Below are 22,484 nucleotides of genomic sequence, written 5' to 3'. Positions count from 1 at the left end.
ACAGCTTTTGAATTGTCGAATTATGGGTGGAAATCTTTCAGCTGTTTTAATCATAAATAGCTGACTGAAACTTATGTGCTAGAGTATAAGCGGGCAAATTTATCAACACTTTGTACATAAGGGGCAAAGCTAAATTTGTCAGCAGATTTATGAACTTGCTACCATAGATTACAAAGGGATTTGACATAAGATTACAGTAACAGCTCTTGGATGCTAATCTAACCACTACCAAATATCTTACAATCAAAATCATGGTTCCTGCCCTGGATATGGTTTTTTAAACAGTCTGACGGTATTAACATTATAAAACAGGCTAACATATCGAACTAAAGCTTGGTTTGAACATGCAGCTTCAGGTGGGTGTAGCACCTTCATTCCAGCTGTTCAAATGGAACGCGAACAAACAACTGCCCATGTAAGGTGACAACGGCAGAAGTCTGATGCGGATCAATCCTTGATGGTAGGCTGACCACCTGATACAAAAACACTCTCATTGATTATGTATTCTAACATTTAACTAAGTTAATATGATTTTTCTTTCTCTGTCTCTTTCTTGGCAAAGAATTGGATGTTTTAGGGGTGCAGAAATCAGGGGGAGAGGGGTAAGGACCTTTTTAAAGGGCGTGACGCCCCATGGATTATCAGGATGTTCAGGTTCACCGCTAATAACCAAGCGTCCTGCTGGATCGGACTGAACGCGCACCTGTAGAAATCAGAAACAGGAGCCAGTAGCCAACAGATGGTAAATGTTCGTCGCCAAAAATCAGAAAGTTCAAAGGAAATGTATGTGTCATTATCTATCGAGCTTCTAAAATAAAGTATTTTGAAAAAGATGAACTCAGATTCTCCCGGAGAACCAAGAAGATTCCAAGTAATGAAAAGATACAAAACTGAAATGATGTACCTCCTCACGAAGTAGTCCGGGGACTAATGCATAGACCTCATAACAATCTTTCTGCCACGTGAATAAACTTGCTGTATTAGTTGCCAATCATTGAACATATTTGAGGTGGCTTTCATTAAAACATTCTCTGGAACTTACAGTTTTCTGCACATTGACCTTGACCCAATCAGCTGGTTGTCCAATATCAACTACTGCTACGTCCAACCTACCGACGAACATAAAACAAATCAGCGGAAAATGATAATATAATTTGATGAATCAATTCACCACCTATTTGTAGCTGTATACAGATGCATAAAATAGAAAGATAATAAAGAGTGTAAGGGGTTAATAACTGTGGTTTTGATGATTTTGTTCGTGCTGATTTCACAGTATGCTCCATGTAAGACGGTTTCTTACGTTTAAGAATACCTACATCAACAATATATATATATATGTATACATAAGATGAAGGAACAAAACTAAAGGCTATGTAGATGCATACTGTAAAGAACAAAAAGAACCTTACCACCAATGCCTTTGAGTTGTTTTTCCTTTTTCTGCATTGAAGGTGAGTTCTTATCCTACAGAAAATATTAAAATGATGCCCCCAATTGAAAATGATGATCGTGGAATAAATTGAGGACACATAAGGAAATCAATCTATGAAATTTTAGCATTCACCAGACCTTGATAATAGGGTCACTAACTTCACCATTTCCCAGAAGACGTTGCGAGTGCCAACCCTGCATGGCACGTGCAGCAGCATCTCTTCGTGCTCTACCTGATCCTGATCCCTGATGAAATTTGTGAGATAGATAGATCGTTAACTTTTACCAATAACAACTTACTAATAAAATTTGATCGAGTACTAATTTTTCCGTCCTCGGCACTATAATACAAACATGAGCAGGAGCAATAACACCTCAACTTCCTTAATCCAGCACCCACCATAAAAGATGACCTAACGTATGCATCATTTGGATTTTTTAATATTCGAAAAAGGTTTGTGAAATCGAAATTCAAGAAATTGTGGTCCCATAAAATGTCCTGTTTCCTTATTCTAGAAAGACAACTAGCATGGAAAATTGAAAGCTTTCCTTCAGATGCAAAGAAAGATGTGATATCCCAATTAAACAGACAGACCAGCTACCTACTTGTAGACCAAGCTGCAGACTAAGAGTCTAAGAGTACAAGGTTGACACGGATGTATAAGCTCATATCTTGTAAAACAGGCCAACCCTCGGTAGTCGGATTTTTTCAAAAGAAGTCTCTAGATTTATATTCTATCAATATTTTTCGTAATTCCAATCTTACCGTAAAGAAGAGTTTTGTGAACCAACACAATTTCGTACATCAATAATGTTCGACAGATTCTCGCAAAATGTAGAGTAGAAAGATCTATCATTTAGAGTAGGGATAACTCTAATCTAAATATTAAGATCGAAATAGCAGATTAGAGGACACTTAGAAATTTGATGATCAACTATGGATTTTAGCTATGGTAAAATACTAAAACAATAAGATAAAATAACTTTTTCCCCCTTTATATGTCCTAGATGATGGTTCTTGCGGGGATTTTTCATACAAATCAAACTTAATGGTATGTACATCATATCAACAAATAAGCAACAAAGAGCACATTCGTATCAACCATTCCATCCATTTTTCAATCTCGAGTTCTATAGAATTAAGAAAAGCAACATGGAAAGGAGAGAAAGGAAAAGAGATGGAAAAGATTGATGCTTTTTCCAAGGCATCAATCTGATTGCCCTGAATATTAGTTAGTGGATCAGTAAGACATGTGGGACTTTTAAGCTTTTAAGCTTTTAAGCAAGGGCATTGTCCTACCTAAGTCAAACAGAATATGAGATTGATCACAATAAGACCCACATGGTGCAAACACTAGCACCTCTTGATACACATCTTCAAAGAGCTAGTCTCCTACATAATAGTTGAAATCATAGTTATTACCACAGAATTCTATGAATTGAAGTGCTTTGTAAGCTTCAACTCTTTCTTTTTCGCCTCATAAGAAAAAAACAAGATTATTGCTTGCTTGCCCTAAAAGTTGCAGTAGGGCAGTGAAACATGAATAAACTACACAGAAACACACACAAAAACACCAACGCATGCCTGTGCTTATCACCAATAAGCATGAAGGCACAGCCTTGTAACTGTCTGACAAAATAAAATAATAAAGTGCCAGTAATTTGAAATTCTGTATTACCTGGTTTTCGATGCTCATAGGTTCTGAGTTGGAAGCAATAGGTACCCTAAGTTCGCCACCATGGGTTTTATGCCTCTCGTAATCAAGGACAGCCTAAAAAAACTCATGAAGTTACAACCAAAAGTATTGTGTTATATAACATATGCAATTATGTATTTCTTTTTCCATGATTATTGTACTCAGTAGATGGACACACTAGAATCTTGACACTAAGCTAAGGTACAAAAAACCAACCAATGAAAACTCAGATTATAAATTGAAAACAATACTTGCTATGGATCAAAAATCTAATCCACGTTTTAATACTTCATCCACTTGGGACAAGTGCAATAAATAAAAAACCTTCATTACAAAAATTCAAAGACCACAAGTCTACCAAAATGCACATCAAATGACCCAAAAGTAGTTTCAACGATCCCATAACATTACCATCAATTCAAAAGAATGCCTTCCCAAGTATGACCAAAGTGATCAGCCTCTATACAAAATACATCAATAAAATACACAAATATTCAAAGAAAACGTCTTTCCACCATCACCTTCTCATAAAATCCTCGAAATGTCCATGAAACTGTTGTACATGTCCTGCAGAAAAAAAAAGTGATAAAAAAAAACTAATCATATCCAGGCTGGAGAATAAGGCAATACAAAATGTCCAAAAATTCTTCCCCATATAGAGGTATTACAACTCACACAGTTACTATGAAATCACTTATTCTTCAAATAAATTGAAGAATTCGTCTACAATAATTTAGTATAAAAGTAAACCACCATACGGTTAGGCGTTATGCTAGGATGTATGATGACTTCAGACATAATAACAAAATTTACGATTAAATTTCAAAAGAAAGCTAGATGAACTGACATAAAACAAATAAACAATTAAAAATAATATTAATAGGCAAAAGCAGAAACTTGTCTCCCACAACGTCACATATAAATATTTTGACATCGTGAGTAGTTCTAGAAATTGTGACCATACTTTGGGGGCTTGAAAGACTCTCCCACTTGCCGCCACAACTTGCATGCAGTCACCTATTCAAAAAGGCCGCCAGTCATGTATGTGTCAAAAATAAGATTGAAGAGCCTCAAAATTATATAATCAAACGAAACAAAGAAATATCATGAGAAGAAAACAAAATAAAAACATAAATAATAGATCCGTGGTTTTCTACTTACCTAGTTCTAAGGTCGTTGAAAGGGGAGCAGTTAAAACACTTTACAGAAAGCTGTGCATATCAATCATATTTTCTCAACCGCTAAATTTTGGCACATACAGATATCATTAATGTAGTCATCCACAACACTATAAACTAACCTCTCAGTTAGTATGAGCCTGTGTTTCTTCCCATAAACAAATACCTGTGCTGGAACTATATTTAAAATATTTGATAGTAGAGTTTACTTGATTCAAACACATAGTCATTGAAGCAATTAACGATTTTAAACTTCAGGTTATCTTTCATAGGAAGATATATATCAGACAAAAAACACAGTATATAAACAACAACAAAAGATACCTTGTCATAGCCTCCCAATCTAGTCACAGCCCTCCATAACCTTATAACAAAAAAAATATATTAATGTGAGCTAAAAACTCCAACTCCCATTGAATTACGTCAATTATGCTAAGTAATAAAGAATAAAAACATTACTTGAGGCAATTCAGTCCTTCTCCATAAAACTTGGGAGGCTTGAATTCCATGCCTCTTTCTCTGAAGAAATTCTCAAGCTCCTTCATGAAAGCAGATTGCTCTTCTTCTGTTCCTGATTCACTACCTTCAGCAATTTGATTTTCATCCAAAATAAACGAGTGATTCGTATTTGAATGCCCATTGTGAGGTGTAGCAACATTGTCTTCATTGACCTTCAATTCTATGGCATTCTCTGTTTCAGCTTTAATACATGATGAGACGGGATGGGGAGTTACAGGTTCATCATGACTGGCTGTTGAAGCATCATCAAGAGAACCCATTTTAGTTTCAGGCATCCCAAAGGCCTCAGCATCCAAGGAGGAATGTACGGTTTCCAGGTGAGTGTTGGAAGTAGCAGCATCTAGACCCAACTCCCTTGGGGGCAACTCATCAGGCCCAGTCTTGACATCAGAAGCAGGTTCTGCATCAGGCTTAACCAAGTCTTGGTCATGATCCAAGGGAAGTGAATTCGCAGAATCTTGATTTGATTGCTGAGGAATCGTAGATTTATCTAAATTATCCTCCGGAGGTACGACTTCCTGTACATGAGTTTCAGGTGAATCGATCTTATTTTCACAAGAGTTCGGAGTTGCCTCAGCTGGCAAAGGGAGAGAATCATGGAGCTCATCTTTAGAAATAACTTGGTTGCCTTCACCTAAAGCAACTGGAATATCTTGTGCAGATTCCTGTTCCTCCATCGCATCACACATCTCCGGTTCCAAAGGGAGAATTCTACAACTAATGAAAGTTAGGTTTTCAGAAGACAGGAAAGGGAAAATGCTACATAGAAATCAAATGGAAACCCAGACCATAAATCCAGAAAAAATAGTCGAGCGTCTTCGAGAAATAGTACATGAAAATTATAGCAATACTCGTCACTAGATGGAAGTAACTTCCTACCCAAAACGCTCAAGCCATGATCCTCATCTTACTTTTTCCAAAAAAAACTAACCCTAAGATTCGATTTTCCCACTCTCCCCGGAATAAAGTAAACGGAATAGAACGTACATTTCCCTCAAATGCGTAAATCATCAAGGGTTCGAGATGAAAGTACGCATTTTGAGGGGGTTGATGAATGTATCAAACGATCACTGCCTTATCTGGAAAAGAAAATGAGTGGCATGCCTCGAAATTCATACCTGGAAAACAAGAACGAGCTCCAGAAACAGAAATTGCTGCTTTGATCTTTCTGCAGTATTTTTCAGCACATGCAACCCAGAAAGAAACCCTAAAAACCACCGATTCGTTACCGTTCCTCTTCTTCTCGTAGCCGCTTGAACGTTCAATTACATGGTTCCGAAATCTGAATTCGCCATTGTCTGTATCAAATTTCTTTCGAGCATGAGCTGCACTCCTTGAACGAGAAGAATCGGCAAACTTGAACCTTCAGAATTGGTTGCTGTACATTGAAGGCCTTTTATTTGGGACGCTTAGTAATGTTACCAAACACTGCCTTTTTTATTGTTAAGATATTCATGAAAATTGTGGGAAATTTCCCCCTTTTTTAAATGAAAAGGGAAATTTTGTCCCTTTTTTTCTTTGAATTAAAAAATTAATTAAAATTTTGTTTAATTGAATATAATTAATTAGTCGAATTAAATATTCGATCAACTTTTTTAAGTACACGTCTTTAGCGGTGGCAATAGAACAAAGTGGGTCGAAAAAATGGGAATGGTTTAGCTAATATGGTATTGATAGTTATAGTTGTTGCCTATAGGAACCAACTGTTTTGCATAGGCTCGTGCACAAATTTAATGATCCTAGGAACTTTCACTTCGACATGTTTTCGCTTGTGATCACTTAGAACCTCTCTTCCATCAATAGGTACTTCTAACACGCCGACCACACGTCCAAGCAATCGCCTATGTTGCGAAGCTCAAACCCATTTTGCTCCCAAGAAGATGCATAAAAAACTATAAACAGCTCATCGTCTTCCTTTTCTTACCCCCATCGTAATCTTCACAGCTCATCAAAATTGTTACTCATATTTGACCGATTTCTCAAATTACACCTCCACCTTAAGAGGAAAGACAAAAGATGATCGAAGATCGAGCTATCGAAACCCACATTCGAGTCACGATGGAAAGAGGAGAGCTACGGCGAGACAGTCTCAAGTTTATATGTAGGTTGTAGATAGAAGACTGAAGCAACATCGAGGGCAAAAGAGAAAGATACAGAGTAATATTACAACTTTTGAAACAACAGCAACGAACGTTCAAGAGTATTTCATCCTAGATATTTAGAGTCGAAGAAAACGAGAATTTTAGTCTATGGATAAGATAATAAGAGATTTGTCAATATATACAAAGCAAAGCCACTCGAACTATATATATAATACAATGGATTCTGGTGAGCTACTTACAGTCTCAACCTCTCCACAAACAAAAATATGAATCATGGCCACAAAAAGAATTGAGTCAATTCATTTCTCATCGCCCAAGCCTCTACCTAGCAAGCTACATACATACTTGGTTTTCAACTACAACAACAACAAGAAGCTGTTTACATGGAATATCTGATATCCGCTTTCTCTTTACAATGTCGCTCGTCTTGAATTTCTTCCAACTCGTCGACCTCTCCCCTTCTACCTGCTTGTTCTTTCCAATAACCAACCAGTTTTTTCAGTCGAGCAACCTCTTTCGATGCTACGTTTCGGCTTGGATCGTTAACAATCGATCGAACTCTAGACGCGTACCTGAATTACAAGACATTCATCAAAAGAAACTTCAATCTAAACATACAGTTGTTTCCATCCATATTTCATAGTAACTTCTTGTTTCGAATCCGTTAACGATCATATTGAAGAACACGTTTGAGAGAAGAACTTTCAAATATGCCTGTTCTTCCCTCTTTTCTTGTAGGCTAAAATGATTTATAGAAAAGATGTAGGAAAGGATAGCATACATGAGAGAATTGTACGTCTCGTCTAAGTTGGATTCAGCTGGAGAGACGTTGACAAACATAAGCGTTTTAGCGTTACCACCGAGTGAATCGCTCATCAACATTGTTAGCTTATGATTTCTGTAAGGTATGTGCTGACCCCCAGAAGACAAAGCACTGATAACATCCCCAAGTGCTGAAAGTGATTTATTTATGCTTTGAGCTTCCTTAAGTTGGCTACCAGAAGAGCCTGACTTCTTCACTCTCTCTGACCCCGCAAGATCAACAAAACTAAGCTGGAAGACAGATATTCAAGCTATTAATGCTGAAAATGAGACGTTCCAAGCAAAAACGTTCACTCGGCTAACCTATATGTACTGTAAAGCCAATCGTTCGTTTCTTACGAAAGACGAAAATGCATACGCACCAGAGCTACGTTACGTCCTTTACTATTTATAAAATAAAAACATTTAAGCTTCTACCACCATACCTTTCCTTTAGAAACGGATTGCGTCTGAAGGTTGGTGCTTTCGATAATAATTGAAAGTATCAAATGTGATCTTGAACTTTCTTCGTTCATTTGAGTCTCGGAAGTATGTCGTTGCTCGGACCCTCTATAAATAATGTTTTTCAATTCTTCAAACGTTGAGATAGAAGCTATTGTGACATTTTCAATGGATACCATTCCCTAACCTCACCAAATAGTTATCCCACAAAAGTTAGAAGTATAAAGACAACATTAAGTTGCAAAAATCATTAATGATTGAACTTCGAAATATTTACCTTTGTATCCTTTTTGATATCTAATCTCGATCGTTTTGCATTCTTCAGCAAAAGAAGATCTACTAACGTGTCTTGATATAATTCTACCATGTATGCCTACATCAAAGAAGTATAAGTGAGACGAAGAGGAACTATCTATACGTCCTAATAATGTTCAAATGTGAACTATAAACTAAATGCATTCGCACGTGGAAAGAACCAAAACAACGAGTCTTTTTAAGAAACATGTTATTATTTTGAACTCGAGTTAGTACCGAATGAAACATACGTTAATATGGAGAATGTAAATCATTACCTTCAATGAAAACGAGAACTTGTTACTATCACGCTTCAAAATTCTAAAAAGTTCTCCAATGGCACGAGGTGTTAAGCCAGGGTTCTCCTCAGATCCATATATTGTGAAGGTCTTACCAGAACCAGTTTGACCATAAGCAAATATGCAGACATTATAGCCATCAACAGCAGACTGGACTAGATACTGCATAACGTTTGTATAAAAGACAATCAGTTCATATTTTCTATTTCCAATGATTGTTAGAAAACAATAAGGTTTTAGAATTCTATTGAACTTGCCCGCGTATCTTCAAAGACATCTTCCTGGGAGACAGTGCCATCGAATACACGATCATACATATGTTGCTTCGGCTTATCATCTTTCCACGAATGTTCAACTGTGAACTCGTCCAGACTTCTAAGCACGTTCTTTTCTTTTTCAATGATTTCTTTCTCATTAAGAGGTCTAAGTCGACAGTAAACTCGAATTTTTCCTTTCATATCTGCCATGGAACATTTCATAAGTTGCTTTTTACATATTACAGGCAAAATAATTAAAACAACAAATTCAGATAAATTTACGAGAGAGATAGAAGGAATCAATTTGTAGCACTTATATAATATACTGAGTAGAAAGTGAATAAACCCCAAACTGAGTCAAAGAAAACCGCTGCAAGAAACAATAAACGTGCAAAAAATGCTCTCGTTGAGCTTGTTTTATATTGAGTATAAGTATGCAAGTATTTCACCTGTGAACACAAAAGAATTCATTCTATATGGATCTCATGGTAAACAAACCTTCTATCATGTTGAAATAGCGTTTCCTTAAAATTTGCTCTTCCTTATAAAGCGCTTCCATCTCAGCTAGCTGAGCTCCTTGCATCTTCAAAATATTAGCTGTTTGCTCATTTTTTCGGTCAATGTCCTAGAGTAAAGAAAGAATCATCACAAAAGTGGAAAAAAAGAAAAGTAAACAAGAAAGAGAGAAAAGATAAACCACGTGTGTAAATAGATGTAAGAGATACTGCAGCTAGATCAGTGTAATAGTCCAAGCCCATCGTTAGCAGATATTGTCCTCTTTGGGCTTTCCCTTTCGGGCTTCCCCTCAAGGTTTCAAAACACGTCTCCTAGGGAAAGGTTTCCACATCTTTATAGGAATGTTTCATTCCCCTCTCCAACCGATATGGGATCTCACAATCCACCCCCTTGGGGTCCAGCGTCCTCGCTGGCACACCACCCGGTGTATGGCTCTAATACCATTTGTAACAGCCCAAGCCCACTGCTAGCAGATATTGTCCTCTTTAGACTTTCCCTTTCGGGCTTCCCCTCAAAGTTTTTAAAATACATCTCCTAGGGAAAGGTTTCCACATCCTTATAAGGAGTGTTTCGTTCCCTTCTCCAACCGATGTAGGATCTCATAATCCACCCCCCTTGGGAGCCCAGTGTCTTCGCTGACACACTGCCCGGTGTATGGCTCTAATACCATTTGTAACAGCCCAAGCCCACCGCTAGCAAATATTGTCCTCTTTGAACTTTCCCTTTTAGGCCTCCCCTCAAGGTTTTAAAACACATCTCCTAGGGAAAGGTTTCCACATCCTTATCAGGAATGTTTCGTTCCCCCCTCCAACCGATGTAGGATCTCATAATCCACCCCCCTTGGGGCCCAGCATCCTCGTTGGCACACCGCCCAGTGTATGACTCTGATACCATTTGTAACAACCCAAGCCCACCGCTAGAAGATATTGTCCTCTTTGGGCTTTCCCTTTCGGGCTTCCCCACAAGGTTTTAAAACACGTCTGTTAGGAAAAAGTATCCACACTCTTATAAGGACGGTTTCATTTCCCTCTCCAACCGATGTGGGATCTCACAATCAACTACTTTAAGAAAAAATTTAAAAAAACAATCAGACTAGAACCTCTTTCATCTCTCGTAGTTCCTCTAGTTCCTTTAAATTATTTTGCAGTGCTGCCAAATCAGAGTTCCTGATCGCAAGAGTTGACTCCATGACAGCTAGTTCTCGAGTTACTTCTTCAAGTTTCTTCTCAAGTTCTGCCACTCTCAGCTTCAAGACTTTGCGTTCATGTTCAAAGCTTTTCTTAAGATGTTCCATCTGCAAGTAAAAAAAAAACAATATATATATTACCCTTGCAATGTAAGAAGTAACAGAAACGAAACCATGTCACATACCTCGTCGCTAGTTGTCATTTCAAGTCCAAATATTCTTTGTTCCAGTAATAGTTTTTCATTTACCAGTTTCTTTCTGATTTCTTCAGTGGCTTGCAACTCATCATTTCGAAGGCTCAACTCATCTTGAAGTTTTTGTAGAACCTGTAAAGAACAATGCTCAACTCAATGCCATTTGCAGCACATTTGATAATAAATAGTTTATGCCAAATCAAAATGATGAATTACAAAAAGGAAGGATTTTTAGGAACTGTTCTTATTATCTTTCTACAGTTTCTTTCCCCTTTCAAAACAAAAACATGAAGCTGTTTTTCATCAAACAAACAGCTCAAAATTGTACCTGTTCATTAATTCCGACCGTATCTTTTTCCACATTATTTTCCAGTACGGTGGCGCTCAACTTGGCTATTCTTGCTTCCATACTCCTTTTTTCCATTAACATGTCCTGAAAATGTTATAAAAAAGGCCAAGTAAATAGAAATGAAGGCTCTAATCGATGTATTATGCTAAGTTAGTTGCACAGACCTGGTGCTCCTTGTTTTTTTCATCATACTGCGATCTAAGCCTCTCAAGACTACGTGTTGCCTCAGCTAAGTTTTGCTTTTCAAATCTCAAGGATTCTTTTAAGGTCTCCATTTCTTCTTGCAATACCACTTCTTGCTTATTCTTTTCATGCAATTCCTTCAGCAACTACATTAAGAAAGGTTTTCATTACATAAGAAACAAAATGAAAAACATCAAAAGAAAGGAACCCAACTATTCAAATTTTCAAAAAATCTAAAATAAACTCAAGAAACAAAATCCTTCCTTTTATAAGACCAAAAATTTATGAGCCATATGCTTCTCTGTTGGCAGCAGTCCTACCCAAAAGTCACTTGTAACAGCTCAAGCCTACTGTGAGTAGATATTGTCCGTTTTGGCCCGTTACGTATTATCGTGTCAGCCTCACAGTTTTAAAACGCATCTACTATGAAGAGGGTCTAGCCCTACTCGACCAGTGCCTCGCACTGTCCAGTGACTGGCTCCAATACTATTTATAATAGCCCAAGCCACCACTAACAGATATTGTCCTCTTTGGGCTTTCCTCAAGGTTTTAAAACACGTTTGTTAGGGAGAGGTTTCCACACCCTTATAAGGAATGTTTCGTTCCCCTCTCCAACCGATGTTGGATCTCACTTAAATTTTTTTGGCCTCTAAACTACCATTCTTATCCCTTCTCATCTCAACTCCTAGTCCTAGATTTCACATTGATTTTTTGTTCTTATGAAAATTTACCGATTTTTTTATTATTGTTCAATAGGAAACAAAATAATGAAAAGATACAAAAAGGGTTCAAGGAAACAGTCCCACAAGTACTTCAGGTGACATGCCCCAGCAACCCAATTACCAAAAATAAACGTACCCCAAGGCAATAATAAGCCCTCTCAGGGTTACCTGTTCAGCATTTCTCTGAGACTCTTCAATGCCTTTACTCAACTCATGAACTCGTTTCTCATATGCTTCCACACTTTGAGCCTTAAAATTGCTGGAAGAATCTCCAAGCATGGAGCCAACAGCAGCAGATCTAGCTTTAGAGTAACGACGCAACATGACATCGTTTATGTGTGTCTGCAGAGCAATGCAAATTTCTTCTCCCTAGAAAATGAGAACACCTCGTTAAAAAACATAATAACAGAAACACATGAAGGGCTGAAATTCCCAAACACCATATGGATGTATAGTAATGAAAGCAACAAAGCTAACCTGCTTGGTCTCAAACTGGAAAATGTGTAGGACACCAGCAACTCTCATCTTAAAAAAGACAGCAGTGTTACTGCTGCCGAACTGCATTATATCTCTTAATTCAGCAGAATGTAAATACTCCTTCGGAACTGGACGGAAGAAATGAACCTAGAGAAAATTGAGCTATTGAATCAACTGCAACCAGGCAGAATGCATTATCTAGGAAAATTTAAATCACCAGACAGGTATCTCATTATATACGACACACATAATATCAATGGCAGCATGCATGTCTTTGAATATTAGCCATTATAAGTAGTTATGTGCACTAGATCTCTAAATTACCCCTCTTTTGTTGATACCCAAAATTATTCGCCCAGGTAGAAGTCCAATGGGATCATCAATCTTGCGGATGCCAAAGAAAACAGAATTCCCGTAGGGAAGCGATCTCAATATCCGAAGAAATTGTTGTCTTGCATCATCTTTTGTCAGATGCTCCTGACAAATTAGTAAGAGAAATATTCAGAAACAAATGCCTGTACCCAAGGAAAAAAAGACGTACACTTGAGATTTGAACGTATGCTCCAAGGTATTCACTATTCTCTAAAATCACTCACAGTAGGATCATATTGACTAATCCATACAGACTCTTCAAGATAGTAATTCACTGCAACAGAACATTCGAAATACCAAATCTTACCATGGAACGATAACGCGAGAGAATATCCAACTCCCACTCTCGCTTTGGTCTCGTTATGGCAATTTGTCGGGGAACGAATCTTTCCAGAAGCGAATTCCAATCACTATTACCCATCAAACAGTTAAAAATAAGAATAAAATGAATGGACAAAAGAAACANAAAAAAAAAAAAAAAAAAAAAAAAAAAAAAAAAAAAAAAAAAAAAAAAAAAAAAAAAAAAAAAAACACCTACGTGCAAGATTCTGGACTGTTAATAAACCCAATTTCAACCAGGATCTGTAATGCTGACAGCTGAGCAGCATCATCCCTTCCAACAGGATAATTCCCCATCAAATAGTCATGCTGAAGCTGCAAACATAGACTGATAGATGTTAAATGTTTATTAACTTCCAATGTATTGATTGCTAAGGATATTCTTCAAAATATAATATAATTGTTTTTAAAGATATCTTATCAAAATGTTTTCTTTTTCAAGAAAAATAATGAGAAAACAAGCACGATTTTCAAAAAGTACAAACCAAAAACCAAATAGATATCAAATAGAATCTTAAAATTTAAAGTTGTCTAAAAGGGTCTCTAGTTTCAAAAAAAACATCTAATGGGTTGGGTTACTAAACTTTCAATGTTACGTGTATTAGACCATAAACTTTATAACGTGTATCATGTTCCTGAACTTTTGATTGTATCTAATACATCTATAAACTTTTAATTACGTGTTTAATAGATCCCTCACCTACCATATACATTTTTTAGTCCAAAGACTTATTGGACAATTTTCAAGGTAAAGGGGATCCGTCAAACATTTTTTAAAGTTCATGAATCTCTTAGACAGAACAAACCAAAATGCAAATATCTAATTTAACCACAGCAAAAACATTTGTACCTGAACATATGATAGCTGTATAAACATTGGGTCTGCAACAGCTTCATCAGACTCCCGAAACAGCTTCTTTTTAAATGTCAGCTTGAAGTGCAGAATTTCTCCTTTACTTCGATCTTTTGCTGCCTTGAATTCTGCTAACAGATCTCCAATATATTTGTTATCATCAAGCCCAACATACTCCTCTGTCGAGAAGAATTTCATGTAAGATTAAGATGTCTATTTGACCGTTCAAATTAGAAACAAAATGTAATGAGTTAAATTGTACCATTTCCTAAATCAAGTGCTTTAGCCCCACTGACAATCTTACGGCATTCAAAAAGACTGAAGCTAGAGTGTGCTGACAGTTTTATAATTCCTGAAAGTTCCTGAACAAAAATAATGCAATGAGTTAAGATTTTAGATCGGAGCCACAAGGAAAAAAACTTTCCACTCCTAATTTACAAAGAAAAAAACTATTCTCAAGTTTTTTATTTAAAGTAAATAAATAAATAAAACATGTAGAAAACACGAAGTTATGAATCAACCTCAACAGAATCAGCCACTGTTGTTGTCATATCGTATGTGATTTCTTCAAAGGTTTCATCCAAGAAAAACACTATGGTTGTAAGCTTTCGCCCTGTTAAAAGAGCTTCAATTTCCTCACGACCAGGTATTATATGCCTAGGACCCGCCTTCATGCAACGCTTTAAAGCATTCAGTGTATTTAATGCAAAAACTCGAACCTCCGAATCAGTACTACTGCCTTGTGCAACATTATGAACATACTCTGAAAGATATCCACCAATATCCTTGCTAGGAGGCATGGCAGATGCACATAGATACATCAGCTCCCATGCTTTGATCAAATATTGCCTGTAATATTTATTCATATACATAGAGAGATCAATCCAAAAGATATGGTCGTATATTGAACTTAGAATTTAATCATTAAAACCAAGGATGAACAAGGAAAACAAATATTTTAGAGCATACCAATCGGGAGAATTTCTAGTTTGCTTTGAGATTTGAATAAAAAGTTCATCTCGAAGCTCTGAACGTTTCAAAGTTTGCTTGTATAGTTTTCCAACAAGCTCAATTCGTTCATCTAAGCTTATTGCATTAACTCTATCAGACGAGTCGACACCCATGTACTTCAAGATTATTTGGAATAGTTTAATGGCTCGGCTCACCAAGTCAGAGTTAATTTTAAGTAATGAAGTTGGTATTGGATCCTGCACAAATTTGCAACTTACTTGTGTAAGAGTCTAGTGAGTACTTAAATTTCACAACAACAAGATGTTTTCACCTTTTGGAAACACAACATATCTTCAAATGTGAATTTGTCCCGAACTTGAGGACCTACAGATCGTTTGGAAAAGAATCCACGTTTTCCAGAAGAATGTATCTGTTTATGCATCATCCTTAAGAATCCTTCGACCTTCGAAAATAACATATAGAGAAATCAAATTTCAGGGATTATATACAATGAAAATAAAGAGCACAAACCCTTTCACACTTGCAGGTACCCTAAATATTTTCCCACCTGGAATCTATCAATCAAAGGTATGACCCCAGCAAGTTCGGCTGGAATTGCCATCGATATGGTTGTAGGAGTACTGCAGAAACGACCAAGGTGAAGGTTAATTATCAAGAGACAGAAAAAACTACTCAAAAAAAACATCAAGCCCACGAGAATAGTACTAAACTAATACAACGCTTTCTGATTTTCATTGTTCCACTAAATGTCTGATTATTAGATCAATTGGACCAATAAACATTCATGAAATTAAATACAAAATGGATAGAATTTTAGAGATAACAGTTGCGTTGGGTATTTTGTTAACACTCACGGGGGTGCAAAGTTGGAGCCATCGCTATCATAATCATCCCCATTTGAAGCAGCAGCAAAGCTTTGAAGAAGAGCATCATCGTTGCCACTGCTGGAGTTAAAGGAAGAACTCATTGTCCTAGCACTCTGAGCCATGTCAAAGGTCATTTGACAGTTGCAGAAATAGATTTAACTTCTAAGGATTATCCCTGTAAATTAAAACTGCAGAAAAGGAGCCAAGGTTATCAGCATCATCGACCAAGAGATATGGTGTTTAACTACTGAAAATGCTCCACAAACCCACAATTGAAAAGGTCAATTTCAATCACGATCGAATAAGAACACGAAGGGAAGCAGACAAAGATATAGTATAGAAATTGACGAACGGATGACATTAAAGCAAATTAGTCCAAAATAAAAATCCTTCTCGAACTAATATATAAAACCCATTGTTAATCGAAGGGCACCACTAGAAAGTGAGAGAAAACAACAAATTGAAACGCAATGGACTAGGAACACATCAATTACTCGAAGAACAAAAGAAGTATACATAAAACGCAAATGAGCTACAAGAAAATAGATCCAGTGAAGTTAAAGAGCAATGCAAGAAAATCATCGGTTCATAACAAGAAAAAATGTGAGAGTAAAAACAGAAAACGAACAATTAACAGAGCTTGAAGAAGAAACGATTAATTGCAGATTGAAGGAAAATGAGGAACGGGATTTGTAACCTTTCGGAAGCAAATGAGGGTTGGTGGAGAGATCTGAGGAGTCGCTGCCCGCCGGGTGGTAGAAGAAAACCCAAATGAAAGGGGAGAAGAAGAAGGGGAGAGAGAGAGAGAGAGAGAGAGAAAGCGAGCGCGAAGCAGTGGTGGGAGTCACGAGAGTGTTTTAAATGTCAAGCAAAGCAAAGTAAAGGCTAAATGCTAAAGACAAAGGGCACCCAGTTTGGTTGCCGGCCTCACAATACCCTGAGATTGAGCGCTAATTTAAATATATATTAATTATTATTTTTCATTCATTAACAATTAATTTAATGAATTTCTATTTAAAATGTAGTTTTATAATTATTATTTAAAAATTTAATACGATAAAACATATCAACTAATACTTACAAATAAAATATAAATTAACTAAATTTTGAAAATAAAATAAATATTAATTAAATACATTTTTTATTTTATATTACATGTTTTATAAAAAAAGATATTAAATAACAAAATTTCAAATTTTTTATTTTAATTTAAAATTCAGCTTATATTTGAGCATTTTAAAATAATATTTTCTTTTTTAATAATTAATAATTATTTTAATTATTTTATTTCCAACATTATTTATTATATATCAAAATTTAAAAATTATTAATGTACTGGACACACATAAATACCATGTTCAATAAATGTCTCCTCCTACTAATTTTATCCATACATTTAAAGTAGCTAAGTCAACGAGCCAATAATCCGTAGAGTTGACTAAATAGGAAGCTGGAACACGATTTCAAAGAAATTCACTTATTCTCGTAGAAGTTAAGTAATTTAAGGGTTGACAATGCATATTTCCGTATTTTTTATTATCCGCGGTGATATACACAGATCTTAAACCAAACGATCTCTTTTGCTTACGTCGATGAGTCTTAGATTCTCACGAACACAAAGGTTTTAACTTAGACATACATGCTCGTGTAACGTATAGCTATGAATCATACAATAATAATTAGTGGCCATGGTACAAACCAAAGCCAATGGCTCCCTTAATTGGCTCCAAATCCTGAGGTGAACTTGACACCGGTGGATGGCAGCCAAAGGTTCCCCTCAATGAACTGAGACACGGTGAAGTTAGTAGCCTCACTGGTTTGGTTCAGCCGGTGGTAACCCGGCCAGTTGACGCGCTTAGCCAACCCGGCCCCCGGTCCATAATTCATAAACTCGGCGTAAAACAAAGTATTCAAAGCAAAATCGCCATTCCACTCGAGCCAGCCTTCTGGCCTAATGGCATTGCTAATGTACGACTGCATGATAATGGTTCTTGAGTATTCCTTCCATGGCCTCCCGAGGTATGTCGCCGTGGCGTTAACCAACGGCTGCAGGTCGGAATCAGCGGAGATGTTGCAGAATTGAATGGAGAAGCCGGTGGGCTGATTCGGGTCCTTTCGGCCTTGGGCAGTGATGGTGTTTTTCTGGTTGGGAAGACCCTTCTTGGCTAGGATGGTGCAGTTTTGGAAGACCACGGTTGCGTCACCGAAGAGAAAGTCGACTGTGCCACTGATGTGGCACTCGCGGTAGAATTGGCGCATGGTATGCGTGTAGAGCGTGTCTTGGTAGCCGCTCATACGACACCTGAAGAACACTGATAGGTCCGAGTCGGACCTAAGTGCCACGGCTTGATGCTTCTCTGGTCCTGCCGTGTTCTCGAACGTTATGTCTCGTGCTATGAACCCTCTTCCACTAACCGCTGCAAATCAAAAAATACCAAATAATTAATAAAAATAACTTTAATAATATTCTTAAATTAAAAATAATAATAATAAATACTATGGTCATTAATATTATATTTAAAAAAATACTAATGAATTTTTATAGTAATATTTACAAATAAATTTTGGGAAGAATCGGTTAGACGAACACGACTCTCCAAAACGCTCGTGGCTTTGCTTTGGGCTTCCACAAAAGGCCTCATAGCAATGGAGTTAGTATTCCTCACTTATAAACCCATGATCATTCACTAAATTAGCCGACGTGGGACTTTCATTATCCAACCGAATCCACTCCCTTGAGGGCCAGCGTCCTTGCTTTGCTGGCCCACCGACTCGTGACTAGCTCTTATGCAATTTGTAACCGCTCAAGCCCACCAATATTATTATCTTTGGGTTTCATTTTTTTGAAATGCGCCCATGGTCCTCTGTATACTAATATATATTTTAATTTCACCATATAAAAAGTATTTTTCAAACCGATTTAAAAAGATATTTTTTAAAAAATTATTTTGAAAGTTTAAAAGTAGTTTTTTTAAATAAAATATTAATAATTTTCTATTAAAATGAGCTCTAATAATATATTTTTGTAATAATATTTAGAAAATTATTGAATTTTTGAAAATTTAATAGCATTTTTTAAGGAAAAATACACGTGTTTTTTACACTAATATCATGACATGTTTGAAATTTATGAAANAAAAAAAAAAAAAAAAAAAAAAAAAAAAAAAAAAACAGATTCTTTGTGTTTGAAAAAACATGGGTTGTTTGTCTGTTCTGTTCTTAATGAGTCGTATTCATAAAGCGAAGTTGTTGAAGGGTCCACTTCGGAGCAGATATTTTCCGCAGTTAATTTGGAATCAAATCAAAGTGGAAGAGAGAGTTAAAGGGTTACCGAAGGTGGCTGATCGGAACGTCGTCCAGCCGTCGATGAAGCTCCGGTTACCGGATATGACGGTGGCGTCAATGCCATCTCCGATCATCATGATATTCCATTTCTTCTTCTTGATCTCGACGTTCTCGAAATACACACCCTTTTTCACGTATATCACATACCGCCGCATGCTCTTGTCGGGGGCTGCCAGCACCGCCTCCATTACGGTGGTGAAATCCCCTGTCCCATCGGCGGCCACAGTCGCATCGGCGGCGAAGTCATTTTGTTGCAGCAGGCTCTGTTCCTCCGTTTTGAGCCAGGCGGGAAACTTGCTCTCCCCTTTTCCGGCCGGCTGATTGGAGATCGATTTCACCATGGAAAGAAGGTTATAAACCTGTGAAGTTAATTGGTTGATGCCTTCGGAAACTAATCCTTTGACAATGCTATTGGTGCCTTCGAATCCTTCCATGCATGTTTCTGGGTTAACTCCGGCGGCGCTCAGCCATGTTTTCAGATCAGAGCTCAGATCTCCGGTGCTGTTGTTCTTAGCTGGATTATGCAAAACGAAAACAGATGTGGATTAACATGCAAACACGAAATTTATTATGTTTTGGGGAGAAAGACCGTTTACCCTTTGGGTTTTGGGCGGCGGAGAGCGACCAGCTCAACTGGTCGGAAGAAGAATCCAGCAAATCGAGACAGTCGGAAATGGCGGTGGAAAGGCGGGAATCCCCGAGAAATTTAGTGAACGGAGAGAAAATGAGCATGACCTGGCGCACGACGCCGATGGTGGAGAGAACAGAGTTGGAGAACTCCGAGGAGGGGACTTTTAAGCACTCTGTTTGTTCAAGATCCGCCGCCGGAGCCATGGGGAAGAGGATCAGCAGCATAAACAGCCAAAATTTGAGGTGGGTTTTGGTTAGTTTGGCCATTAAGATGGGATTATTGAGGTGGCTTTGCTTGTGGTTTGTGTTAGGGGAGGAGACAGGGGAGGAAACAGGGGAGGAGGAAACAGGGGAGGAGGAAACAGGGGAGGAGGAAACAGGGGAGGAGGAAACAGGGGAGGAGGAAACAGGGGAGGAGGTAACAGGGGAGGAGGAAACAGGGGAGCCGGAATAAATGAAGGATTTGGGTGGGAAGGTGAGGGAATTTAAGAAGGGGCGGAGGCGGAGGTTGGGGAGATGGCGCGTTGATTTGAATGGCACGGTCGCTTTGACAATCACGTTGTGGGGAAGCCTTGTCTCAAATCCATTTGTCGGCACTCATAAAAAGCTTCTCTTCCTACGCAGATCTCGGGGCAGGGCATGGGCATGGGCATGCCACAGTCGCAGTCACTGCATGTGAGATCCCCGATGTGAGGTTGGGAGATGAGTACCGAAACATTCTTTATAAGGGCGTAAAAACCTCTTCTTAGCATGGACGTCTTAAAAAACTTTGATGGGAAACCTGAAAGAGAAAGTCTGAAGAAGACAATATTTTTAAGTGCTGTGTGTCAGTGAGGACGTTGAGCTTCGAAGATGGTAGACATTAGATGGTATGCCAACGATGACACTAAGCCCCGCAAGGGGTAGATTGTGAGGCCTCATATTGGTTAGAAAGAAGAACGAAACATTGTTTATAAAAATTTGATAAGAAGTTCAAAAGGAAAAAGCTCACCGATACAAAATTTGTTAGAGGTGGGCTTGAGTCGTTACAAATAGTATTAAAGCTCGATACGGGGCGGTGTGCCAACAGAGACACTGAAAATGGACACCGGGAGGTGTACCAACAATGACGCTGGATTGTGAGATCCCACGTCAGTTGAAAAGGGAACAAAATTTGTAATTTTTCCGAGTGGATTATAGAGGAGAGACAGCTTTTTATTTGATATTTATGGAACTCCATACTCATGTCTTCATTATCTCCTCATTCACTTCATCCTCTCATCAATGCTCAAATTAATATGTTCTGAATTTCATTCCCATTTGTTTTTTTGTTTCCCATTTGGACTAAACCAACACCCCAACCATACAAATTTAAAGCCACAATCGACCACGTCTCTCAAATTTAAATTTAGTTTCTATTTGTTCGGAAACAACTCTAGTCGAATCTTCTTACCGAGTTATATATTATCAAAGTCGTCATTATCTACTCACTTTTACCTCACAACATTACTTTCCTTACAATTATTTTCAAAACGTGATCCGAGGCTCGAGGATACAGTGATATGGTCCATGAAGTCCGAATTTCACACCGCTTGACTTATTTGTTGGGTTAGAACAAGTGTCACACAATTGTTGTCCCGTTGCCGCAAAAAGTGCAATTGTGACGAGTGGTATAAGACTATGACCGTTCCAAGTTCGATGTTAACATGAACGGAGAGAGACCGGTAAGAGGTTGAAAATGAGAGGTTTGTTTGTTTGTTTTTATTTAGCAATCTTGTAAAAGAGAAAATGTCGGTGGAATGTATCTTGAGGAATAGAATCCTTTTGGGCCCTATTTTATTACCACGGAATCATAACAAACGAAGATCATAATGAAAACATTATATATACTACAATTTTAGGCCAAAACTATATAATATAAATTGACAAATATATATATATATATATATATATATATATATATATGTATATAATTAATTAAAATGTATTATTAAATAATATGCTAATATAAAGTTAATTAAAATAACACCCATAAATAATAACAAATAGTAACTAAGTAGAACAAAAAATACATCAACTAGCAAGAAAGTAATTAAAAAAATTAATGTAGTAAATAAATAAGAGAGAGAGTAAATAAATTAAAATTAAAATTATTTTATAAAAGAAGATTAATGGAAATTAACTTTGGTGGTCCTTTATGAATTTGAATATAATTATATTTAAGGAATTTCAATTTTCCAGCTGGCTTTATTCCCACATTTTTTCCTTTTTTATATTATTATTTTTTATTATATTAAATTGGGATATAAAGGAGTTTAATTAATTATTTTGTTATTGTAATTGTTTAATTTTAAAGTATGTGCTTTAAAAAAGGAAGAAAAAAAGGGCGTTTCCCATCGCCATCGCCAATAATAAATTAGGCAAAGCAAATAAAAATAACGCGGCATTGTAGTCGTTG

At 37.1% G+C, this 22,484-nt stretch overlaps 3 protein-coding genes across 4 annotated transcripts; all 3 read right to left on the bottom strand.

The window, feature by feature from the left end:
- Positions 1 to 88: 88 nt before the first annotated feature.
- Positions 89 to 6,256, bottom strand: LOC111800006 (AT-rich interactive domain-containing protein 3-like). Of its 2 annotated transcripts, none has more exons than XM_023683575.1 (13): positions 5,947 to 6,256; positions 4,769 to 5,545; positions 4,634 to 4,673; positions 4,096 to 4,148; positions 3,653 to 3,698; positions 3,114 to 3,206; positions 1,573 to 1,680; positions 1,413 to 1,467; positions 1,240 to 1,315; positions 1,043 to 1,109; positions 905 to 955; positions 611 to 703; positions 89 to 473 (listed from the first exon to the last, which is right to left on the bottom strand). In XM_023683575.1, the coding sequence occupies exons 2-13, from the start codon at positions 5,515 to 5,517 to the stop codon at positions 372 to 374; spliced, it is 1,533 nt and encodes a 510-aa protein (XP_023539343.1). In that variant the 5' UTR covers positions 5,518 to 5,545; positions 5,947 to 6,256; the 3' UTR covers positions 89 to 371. The 2 variants fall into 2 exon arrangements, with proteins under 2 accessions (XP_023539343.1, XP_023539344.1); XM_023683576.1 differs by having other exon boundaries at positions 4,769 to 5,539; positions 5,947 to 6,254.
- Positions 6,257 to 7,052: 796 nt separating this feature from the next.
- On the bottom strand, positions 7,053 to 16,933 carry LOC111799964 (kinesin-like protein KIN-14I). Its single transcript, XM_023683507.1, has 24 exons — positions 16,770 to 16,933; positions 16,061 to 16,260; positions 15,754 to 15,826; positions 15,517 to 15,648; positions 15,204 to 15,442; positions 14,756 to 15,083; positions 14,497 to 14,596; positions 14,232 to 14,413; positions 13,581 to 13,696; positions 13,350 to 13,452; positions 12,995 to 13,147; positions 12,671 to 12,817; positions 12,362 to 12,562; positions 11,453 to 11,617; positions 11,268 to 11,372; positions 10,931 to 11,071; positions 10,659 to 10,853; positions 9,542 to 9,668; positions 9,044 to 9,246; positions 8,766 to 8,948; positions 8,471 to 8,566; positions 8,178 to 8,375; positions 7,712 to 7,983; positions 7,053 to 7,502 (listed from the first exon to the last, which is right to left on the bottom strand). The coding sequence occupies exons 2-24, from the start codon at positions 16,204 to 16,206 to the stop codon at positions 7,310 to 7,312; spliced, it is 3,798 nt and encodes a 1,265-aa protein (XP_023539275.1). The 5' UTR covers positions 16,207 to 16,260; positions 16,770 to 16,933; the 3' UTR covers positions 7,053 to 7,309.
- A 600-nt stretch (positions 16,934 to 17,533) lies between these two features.
- Positions 17,534 to 20,799, bottom strand: LOC111800190 (pectinesterase/pectinesterase inhibitor PPE8B-like). Its single transcript, XM_023683779.1, has 4 exons — positions 20,787 to 20,799; positions 20,014 to 20,643; positions 19,404 to 19,931; positions 17,534 to 18,489 (listed from the first exon to the last, which is right to left on the bottom strand). The coding sequence occupies exons 1-4, from the start codon at positions 20,797 to 20,799 to the stop codon at positions 17,789 to 17,791; spliced, it is 1,872 nt and encodes a 623-aa protein (XP_023539547.1). The 3' UTR covers positions 17,534 to 17,788.
- Positions 20,800 to 22,484: the final 1,685 nt, after the last annotated feature.

Source organism: Cucurbita pepo, chromosome LG08 (assembly GCF_002806865.2).
Source record: "Cucurbita pepo subsp. pepo cultivar mu-cu-16 chromosome LG08, ASM280686v2, whole genome shotgun sequence".
Classification (NCBI taxonomy): Eukaryota; Viridiplantae; Streptophyta; class Magnoliopsida; order Cucurbitales; family Cucurbitaceae; genus Cucurbita; species Cucurbita pepo.
The sequence above is the reverse complement of the archived record's forward strand: the minus strand, read 5'-3'. Positions and strand labels throughout refer to the sequence as shown.